The following is a 10,016-nucleotide window of genomic DNA, read 5'->3' as shown; positions in this document are numbered from 1 at the left end:
AAACTTATCTGTAAAAATAAATAATAATTTAAAAAATTACCTACCTCACTCAAATAGCTCTCTTCATTTGATGCATCACTAAAAACAATAATAATACTTTGAAATAGCAGAGAAGACTTAAAATACTGTTTAAAACAGTTCTTTAATAAAAATTTAACTAATTGAAATTTTAGTCAAATTAGTCATTTATACCATCCTCACATTCATTCTAATCAAACTACCAATCAATAGTATTTTCTGTCATTTGTCATCATCTTCTCTAAATAAAAAGTTTAAAATCATAGGATAAAACTGCAATCTGCTACAGACACATTCTATTACTAACCATATTCAGACAAAATATTCAGACAAAGTATACAGTTGCTTCAAAGGTGAGGAACAATACTAATTATTATAATTATTTTTAAAAGTTAAGTCAAAAGATGTATTGATTAAGAAAATATTATGATTATGCAAGTGAATAGAACACTATAAAATAGCCCTGGAAATCAATCTGGACCAATAACTAACAAATTAATGGGCACAATCTAGGTGTAATATCTTACAAGCACAAGCAAAAATCCTAACTAACTGTACAATAATTTAGTCAGAGAATATACATAAGTGAGCATGTCATCTTGTTTTCTGCCTACTGTTTGCACTGTACTGTTGAAAAGAAAAAGAAACAACAAAAGTCACTCTTAAGATAGTTGATTTTTATCTCATTTATACATTCATAGCATTTCATGGCAAATATTCTGTATTTAAGAAAGCCTTTTTTATGTAGGTGTTTTATTTGCATTATACTGACATGTGAATTTAACATAAAAAACTTTCTGCGGAAGTAATTCTTTTTTAATAGAACTTAAAAAAATCATTTGAAAGTATTAAGAAAATATTTTGAATTAATACAATTCTGTAATTCTGACATCAGTGCCGAACAAGAAGATGCACAGTATGAGATAACTTGTGGGTTTTGTGTCAGTAAAGGAAACAGTCTTATTAACCTCTGGCAGTTTTCTGAAGGGGCTACATGTGGCTGTGGATGAGCTGTCTGCTTTATTACATTTGCTCTCACACATTCTCTAATCAAATGTTTTTAAGGAAACTAAGTAGCTCTGAGATGACAGAGAAAACTTCTGCACTAATAAATTAAAGGTTATAAGACAGGAAGCAAAAGTCAGGAGCAAACCAATACTTCATGCAGTGAAGATTACTAATTTATTCCACAATAGCATACTTGGTCTTGAGTTGTTCATCACACTCAATAACAAAGCAGGCAAGTAACTACACTGCTCATTTTTTTAAAAAGACTACATTACGCAGAACAGTACAGACAAGAGCAGACTAATGAATAGCAGAAGAAACAGAAATATAAGATAATAAAATGTGAGATGAAATTTGAAGTCCATAAAAGTAAAGCTATGCACACATGTAAAAAGAATTCCACAAATAGGACAAGAAGCTTGAAGTTGACCAGCACTAATCATGAATTCTTTGAATATCATCCTGAGATAATTCCATTAAAAATGTATAAACAATGGCTTAAAAAAGCAAATCAGAAAATTAAAAGTATTAAAAAAAATAAACAGAGGACAAACTGAAGACGTCTTTATGCAAGTATATAGTCTTGTCTTTAAATGCCATCTTCAATTTGTTTAGATGTAAATAAAAAAATAGCAAAACGATATTTCAGAACAGAAAGGACATCAGAAAAGAGAAACAAGAATAACTAAGGATACTGAACTCTTGTGTAAAGAAAACCTAAGAAGATTTTAAGGATTCTGGATGGAAAAGAAATGGCATAAGAAGGGAATGTAGTAAAAACAGGTATATAAGGACTGGCTGCTCACTGTCTCTTCCAAACAAGAATTAGAAATTACCAAACAAGGTCGGCACCATGATGTTTCAGAAAAAAACAAAAAAAACAAACAACAACAACAACAAAAAACACAAAACAGAGAAAAAATAAAACAACAACAAAAAAGGAGATACTTCCTTCTGCAAATGTAGGACAGGAAGATGCAAATGTAAAAAAACATTACAAGAGGTCACTGCATAAATACTTCGAAGAGAGCCCGTGTAAGGGTTCCTAATTAGACAAACCATATCAAAATCTGTCAGTTCTGTGAGCTGAAAGTAGTTGGAGGTTGTACGGCTATTCAGCAAAACGATACGTTTGCCCTATTTTTCATCTTTCTTGGGCACCCATTGCTGGATGCCCACTGCTGGATGGCAACTGCATAGTGGGTTAGAGGAACATTTGATCCAATCCAGCAAAACGTTTCATACTTTCTTAAAGAGTGACAGACATAAACTGAGTATCACTGCATCAGGTCTAAATTCTTGAAAGTAAATCTGCTCTGGAATGTGGAAAACTTATATTAACCTTTTGACAGCAGGAACTGAGCTCAAACGTGGATCATCCTTCAGTAGATCATGACTACTTTTACTCTTTCCCTTCATGCTCTGTTAAAAAAAAAAAAAACAGGGTTACAAATTTCAAATTTCAGTGTTTGAGAGAATAGAGAAAAAGGCAATGCTAAGGAAAAAATTATTTCCCGTTAGTTTTAGCCCAAGCAGTGAGCATAAACACTTCTAGTTACAGAAGAACATAATCCCTGTAGGAAGACAGTAATAGTGTGGATAATAAAATCTCCTTCTAATTTATAAACACCTTCCTTATATATTATATTTGACACTGTCTTCTGTGACATTCTCCTAGAGAAGCTGGCAACTGGGGGTTTGAGTAGATAAATACTCTTTCTTGGGTAAAAAACTGGCTAGATGGCCACTCCCAAAGAGTGGTGGTGAATGGCGTTAAATCCAGCTGGCTTGAATGGTGCTCCCCAGGGGTTGGTATTGCAGCCTCTCCTGTTCAGTATCTTTACTGATGACCTGGACAAGAGGATTGAGTGCACCCTCAGTAAGTTTGCAGATGACACCAAGCTGGGAGGAAGTATTGATCTGCCTGATCCTATTAGGCCTATCAGAGGGATCTGGACAGGCTGGATAGCTGAGCTGAGGCCAATGGGATGAAGTTCAACAGGATCAAGGCTGGGTCCTCAATTTTGGTCACAGCAACCTTAGGCAGTACTACAGGCTTGGGACAGAGTGGCTGGAAGACTGTGTGGAAGAAATGGACCTAGGGGTGTTGGTCAATGCTCAGCTAAACATGAGCCAGAAGTGTGCCCACGTAGCCAAAAAAAGCCGATGACATCTTGGCTTGTAATAGTGTTGCCAGCAGAAGCAGGGAAGTGATCATGCCTCTGTAGTCAGCACTGGTGAGGTCTCACCTCAAGTACTGTGTTCAGTTTTGCGCTTCTCATTACAAGAAAAACATGGAAGCCCTGGAGCATATCCAGAGAAGATTAACAAAAGTGTTGAGGGGTCTGGAGCACAAGACTTATGAGGAGAGGCTGAAGGAACTGCAACTGTTAAGTCTGGAGAAGAGTGGGCTTGGAAGATCTTGCATCTCTCTACAATAACCTGAAAGGAGGTTGTAACAAGGTAGGGGTCAGTCTCTTCTCTCACATAACTAGGAATGGGACTAGACGGAATGGTTTCAAGTTGCATCAGGAGAGATTCAAGTTGGATGTTAAGAAAAATTTCTTTTCTGAAAGTGTGGTCAGACACTGGAGGTGCCAGTCACTGTCCTTGGAGATCTTCAAGAAACACGTGGAAGTTATACTAAGGGACTCAGTTTAGTGAGGAAATATTGATGGTATGAGAATGATTGGAAAGGTTGATCTTGGAGGTCTTTTCCAACCTTGGCAATTCTATGATTCTACGAAACATGACAATGCTTAGCACCTTTGTAAACTGCTCCAAACAAATACAGACAATTAAATGTGCAGTTTGGACAGCGAAAGCTTCAGCCTAAACACTAGGTGACAATCAGTGGGGGCCGCACTGTCAGGTCCCTAAGCATGCTATATACTTCAGTGGCCCTGAGGAGTCTTACCTGGACCTGCTCTACCCATAAGCACCATTTCCACTCAGGCTTGTGAATCCAGACACTGCCTGAACAGATGAATACTTGAGCCTAGCATTCTGGATGGACTCCTTGGACAGACATTGTAGCTTTGCTTAATTAGTTACCTTCAGACTTTCCTAAATTGGCAATTTTATCACATTTGGCAACCCCCCAAAAATTAACAGAATAATTTCACAGCATGACAACACCAAAACTGAGCTTGTCATGAAAGAGATGTTTTGTCTAGATCATTTTAAAATGAAGAGCAAGTATTTGGGGTAAAAGAGGACACAGCAAACAAGTTGAATGCAATACTGAAAAACAGACACATATGGCAGAACGTCAGACAAATATGCTCTTAAGGAAAGTAAGCAGTTAGTTGGACAGGTTAAGTCAAAACAAGGAAGCATCAAAGTTAAAATACTGTGATAAACCTCTACTACTAACCTAACTGGCACCATCTTACTGTAACACTCATTGCTGTCCTCTGTACTTCACTGTAGGGTTGAGGATAATTTTTATTACGACAGCACTGAACTTAGCATAATGTAGTCTCATCACTAACAGAAATAGGTGTACAAGTAAGTTATAATGTCTGGAGCTCTCAAGAAATAATTTGATCAATAGTAGAAATGTGGATAGCAATTTGCAAATAAATTTTTAAAGTAATTTGGCAAAGTCCATTAGGGAGATTAGATGAAAGAATACCTACACCATCCAAGTTCTGTGAATTTGGATAATTCACAACAGTGCAACTGTTTTTATTTTTATTTAACTGTTTTAAGTTAGTTACAATAACATGCTGATTTTCGCACAATAACACTGCCTTATTCTTTGTACAGAATATACTCACATAAGAAAATAGAGTTAAGAATTTCCTGGAAATGAAGAAGTTGACATATTTCAACTCTCAAGTTTTTTACTATCAGATTACATCCTTGTAATTAAGGAAGTGAAAAAGTACCTATTACCTTGTTAGACAGCAGAAATAGCTTTACACTACGAAAAATGGAACCATTTTACATTTCTATAAACACTATCATGCAGTAACTGAAGGCACCTTCTAAACAAGAAAAAATTCTAAGGTTTTTTTTTACTTAGAAATCAAAACAGTAGAATTATAAAAACAAAGGTAATTTCTAGTATTATTAGTTAAACTACAAAAGTAAAAACAATACAAAGACTTAAAAATTTTTCATTAGCATGTAAAAAAGACAATTTTAAGTTGAAAATAAAAATGAGGATGATTCCGTATAATACCTGACTAACTCTGTTGACTTCCTCCTCCTCTTCTTCAGCTTCTTCCCCAAACGAAAGTAAGTTAAAATTTCTTTAAGAGAGAAAACACATTTCCTATTAAAACTTAATTTTAATTAACATTTGATAAACTTCAAACATGCAATTTCCTTTTTGTATGTAATCTTGTTTAACTTTTTTTCCTGCTAAGCATACCAATTCAACAAACTACCAGTGTTGAGGAACATTCCTATTCTATACCTGGGACAGAACAAACAGGACAGTTACAAACTAAAATACTTTAAAGTCACTTTAAAGTCACACAGAATTTAAAATTCTGCCTTGACTAGCTCCCATAGACTTATAAATGCCAACAGCTGTTTATTATTTTTTTTTAATACAGCAACACTCCAGCAGTAAACACAAAATTCTCAAGATGCAACAGCTCAGGAAAGCAGCAACCACAAATACAATTTCACAAATGTATTTAGAAGAGATAATGATCTTTAAGGGTTTTTCTTCAAAATTATTTAAGCACTGTATTAGAAACAGCTAGTTGTAATAGAATCTAATTCTGTCCAACAGAACAAAAAGAATTCTGAACATAGTTCAGAATTCCTATTATTTCTCATAAATGTGTAAATCTACCAAATTTCTTTCCTAAATGAATGCATTTAAAAATCATTTGAAATTTGAAAGCATTTTAATGGGAGACAAGTGGTAGCTGATAAAATAAATTAAAAATTTAAAAGAACTGCGCTCAAGTTACTAGCATGCATTAACTTCTGCATCATCCCAGTAACAAATGATTGCATATTCTTCTTGCCCATGGCTTACACTACTGTATTCTCTCTCCTTTGCAACAAACTATTGCACAAAAGAGCTATAGCTTAGCAGATGCACAGTAACTACTGAAAACAATTAATCTCTATGATCTCTTAGCAGTTAGGGTTTTTTGCTAACATTAGAGCAGGTTCTTCTTGCATTTTTGTTAAGCCTTTGTTTCAAATAAAAAACAACCAAACTGCTATTTCAGGGTAAAAGAAAATTAACTACTGCTCATGTTGCATGTATTTACTTTGTGCCTTTTACTTTGGGCTTCTTATCTTCTTCTTCTGGTTTGTCCTTCTTCAGCTTTCTATTTGGTCTTGGAACAATATCATCAAATGGATTAAACAAAACCTTTTAAAAAAAAGAATATTTCAGTCACATCCCTAATAAGCACTGTTAATTAAATGACTCAATATTTTAAAAACAATATATAAAAGACATGCCAGGTTTTCATACTAGATCACAGCTGTCTTAGTAATATAAATGAAATAATTTAAAAACTACAAGTTATAAAGAACAACATACCCACCTCACTACTTCTTATCTTATGTGGACTGAGTGGTCTTTCCTCTTTGTCAACTTCCACTTCAGCTAGCCGCAGCATGTTATATATTGTATCTCCAGTAACCTATCAAATGCACAGAAAAGGTTTGAAAGTACTTAAGTACTTCTGCAAAACACAAGGCAATTATTATGTAAAGAATTTGAAAATACAAGTAATACAGGAAATACTATAGGCATATAAAGCATTTAAAAGAGAGTAAGGACAGCGTACCAATGGTTTTGGCTTTCATTTTTAAATTAACAGCAAAGTTGAAAGAACATAAGTAGCAAATTGTGCATTTCTGAGAGCAGAGGAAGATGTCAAAATTTTTCTGGGAGTTGTAAAACAGGAAAATAAAATACTGAAATACAAAAATTGTAGCTTTATTTTCTTTTGAATAAACCATGAAAGTGGTAAGTTCATCTTAGGCTTTTTATTTTCCTGACTTTCCTTGAGTAATTACAGCCTACAAATAAATGTAAGCAAATAAATAAATAATGTTATTAGCATTAGACTAGCAAAGCAGTTATCGTATTTCCAGTAAGAGATGATTTAAAAGGCAACACACCACTTCTTTCCAGAAGAAAAACAGTAACAGAGTAGATAATGATGGCAACAATCCATAGAAACATTTCCAAGAGACACAGACAGAATGCAGGCAGCTCAGAATGAAGTAAAATAATTTCATGCATATCAAACAAAAACAACACTACAAGAACCCTCAATAATAGAGAAACATATACTTCTAGCAAACTCAAACTGAGACTACTCTGTGTAGCAGACCTTTCCAAAGATTGTGTGCTTGTTATTAAGTTCATCTGCACGACCCAGTGTAAAGAAAAACTGACTGCCATTATCATGGGGTCCAGCATTTGCCATAGCAACAAGTCCTCTTCGATTAAATCGCAATCGTGAATGGAACTCATCCTGGAAAAGATAAAAAGAAGTATTTAACTACCATATATTTATATTAACATACACTGACAAAAAACAAACTGTTAGTTCAAATAAATTAAAAATTCAAACATTAATAAAACCAAGGTCATTTATATCTTAGTAACAAGATTATATTTAAAACTTCTGCTCAAAACAGAAATAATTTTTTAGCCTATTTTTTCTTCTCAGTTTCTATAACACAAATAAGCAAACAAAATTATTTCTAAACAAAACAAAAACTAAATCAAACAGAAACTAAAACAACTAACAAAATCTGAAGAAAAAGTTTAGAAGCAACTATGCCAATAGTAGAAACAAGATACACAATAAAAGATACATAGAAGATACACAATACACAACAGAAACACAATTCAAGATAAACTAAGTTTTGCTACATTAACTTTCCCCTTTTTCTAAGTATTGCCTAATATTAATCATTATTTCTGTTGAAATTAGTGCTCTATACAACAGTAAAAGAAAAAAGAAAAAAAGAAAAAGAAAGCACTTCTTATCGTAACTGCATTACAGGTATTTCTTGTAAAACCATTATTCTAGTCAACCGCTTCATTTAGCAGAAATCCTAATCCATGTAAAATAACCAGAAGTTCAGAAACTTTGCAATAGTACAGTATTACTTAAATCCAAAAGAAGAACATCTTCAGAACCATGAGAAGACAGAAGAGGGCATCAAATGAAGATGACAGTGATGAATAATACACAGTATGAGTAAAACACAGTAGTATAAAACGTCTAAGTGCTTTAACACCTAACAAAAATACTACATTGAAGAAATGTCGTTACTACACTATTAGAAGTATTTGTTTTGAAGTCTGCTCAGGTAGCAATCTCTCCCACAAACTGCAGATATGCATTACATGCAGGATTTGCATTACAACTGCAGCAGGTGGACTGAAGGCCCAGAAAGGTCACGCAGCTTCAGTCACCAGCTAAAGATGTTTACCCTATCTGAAATACTCAACCAGAACTAGAGCACAGCTTCTGTGCACGTGAAATTTCACTTACGATCTGAAGATCCTGATCAAGAGATGTGATGTGCCAATAATCAATAACACTAGTGACTACATATACATTCAAAGACCTTTGCCAATCCAGGTAAAATGTACATAAACAACTCTCATTTTTGCTCCTCAGTTTTCCACAAAGGTCCATAGAATGCTTTGGGACCTTATATATCACCCAGTTCCAATCCCCCTCATGGGCAGGGTTACCTCTCACTAGACTGGGTTATCCAAAGCCCCATCCAAGCCTTAAGGACTCAATAGGGATGATGCATCCACAGCTTTTCCAGGCCATCTGTTCCATTGCCTCACCACTTTCTGAGTTAAGAATTTCTTTTTAATGTCTAATCTAAATCTACTGTACAAAACATTCCCTTTTTCTTTCACTCTCAGACAAAGAATCTTTCTTAAGCTTTGCTGTAGGTCTCCTTTAGGTACTGGAAGGTCTCTGTATTGCCTCTGCAGATTCCTCTCTTCTCCAAGCTGAACAAGCCCAACACCCTTAACCATTCTTTACAGATGTGCTCCTCTCCTCTGATCACCTTTGTGGTCTCCTCTGGACCTGCTTCAACAGCTCTATATTCTTTCTTGTGCTGGGGGCCCTAGGTCTGGATGAAGTAGTTCAGAAGGGGCCACATGTGGACAGAGCAGAGAACAACCACGTCCATCTTTCGATGTAGCCCAAGATACAGTTGGCTTTCTTTCATTTCCCACTGTGGGCTCATGATAAGTTTCTCATCAACCAGCACCCTAAGTTCTTCTCACAGGTGCTCTCAAACCATTTTCTGCCAGCTTGTACTTGTGCTTAGTATTGCTTCAACCTATGAGCAGGACCCTGCACTTAGTCTTGTTGAACTTTATGAAGTTAAAACACATAAATGCTTGCTCTGAACAATTTTCTCTCCGATTTTTATTTTGTTGAAGTGAATGTTAATAGGATTATACACTTATCACAGAATTAGAACAGACAGTTTTAAGAATGCTCAATTCTAAAATGCACATTCAAAAATGTGCAAATTCAGAATATGAATAAACTTTAACATTCCTTACGAATAAACTGCATTCCTTCTACAAAATTTGTTTACTCACAACCTAACACAGTAGGAAGGACAACTGACAGAGACTAACCAAACATCAATATGCACAAGATACACAGCTACGTACCTTGAAGGGAGCTCCATAGATTGAATCTCCACCTGAACCGGTACCAGTGGGATCACCTCCCTGCACTATAAAACCCGGCACTACTCTGTGAAATATTGTATTATTGTAATACTCTAAAAAAGAAAGAGAAAATATATTAAGTACACTTAAGTTATCTGAAGATCACACTTCCAAAGAGATTATGCAGACGTATCAGTTACTGGAGTTCTATAAAACAAAATCTACAACAGCATTCTGCCATTTCCACAAAGCTGCCTGATCATCTATTGACTAGCTCAGTGTGACTGTACGTTACCTCATCTACAAAGCATTACTAATGATATGTATGGAA

At 35.0% G+C, this 10,016-nt stretch overlaps 1 protein-coding gene across 1 annotated transcript in view; it reads right to left on the bottom strand.

Moving 5' to 3' along the window:
• Nucleotides 1–40: 40 nt before the first annotated feature.
• The window catches only part of LOC104917197 (spliceosome-associated protein CWC27 homolog), a gene marked incomplete at its 3' end in the record, with an annotated part of 13,403 nt that continues 3,427 nt past the window's right edge, over nucleotides 41–10,016 (bottom strand). The window contains exons 4-10 of the mRNA XM_010728348.1: nucleotides 9,686–9,798; nucleotides 7,350–7,493; nucleotides 6,552–6,650; nucleotides 6,270–6,373; nucleotides 5,216–5,285; nucleotides 2,369–2,448; nucleotides 41–78 (exon numbers count right to left, since the gene is read on the bottom strand). Of these exons, the coding sequence (XP_010726650.1) occupies nucleotides 41–78; nucleotides 2,369–2,448; nucleotides 5,216–5,285; nucleotides 6,270–6,373; nucleotides 6,552–6,650; nucleotides 7,350–7,493; nucleotides 9,686–9,798 (648 nt within the window). The remainder of the gene's footprint in view (nucleotides 79–2,368; nucleotides 2,449–5,215; nucleotides 5,286–6,269; nucleotides 6,374–6,551; nucleotides 6,651–7,349; nucleotides 7,494–9,685; nucleotides 9,799–10,016) is intronic.

The sequence above is a fragment of the Meleagris gallopavo genome, unplaced genomic scaffold, assembly GCF_000146605.3.
Source record: "Meleagris gallopavo isolate NT-WF06-2002-E0010 breed Aviagen turkey brand Nicholas breeding stock unplaced genomic scaffold, Turkey_5.1 ChrUn_random_7180001957417, whole genome shotgun sequence".
Lineage (NCBI taxonomy): Eukaryota > Metazoa > Chordata > Aves > Galliformes > Phasianidae > Meleagris > Meleagris gallopavo.
The sequence above is the reverse complement of the archived record's forward strand: the minus strand, read 5'-3'. Positions and strand labels throughout refer to the sequence as shown.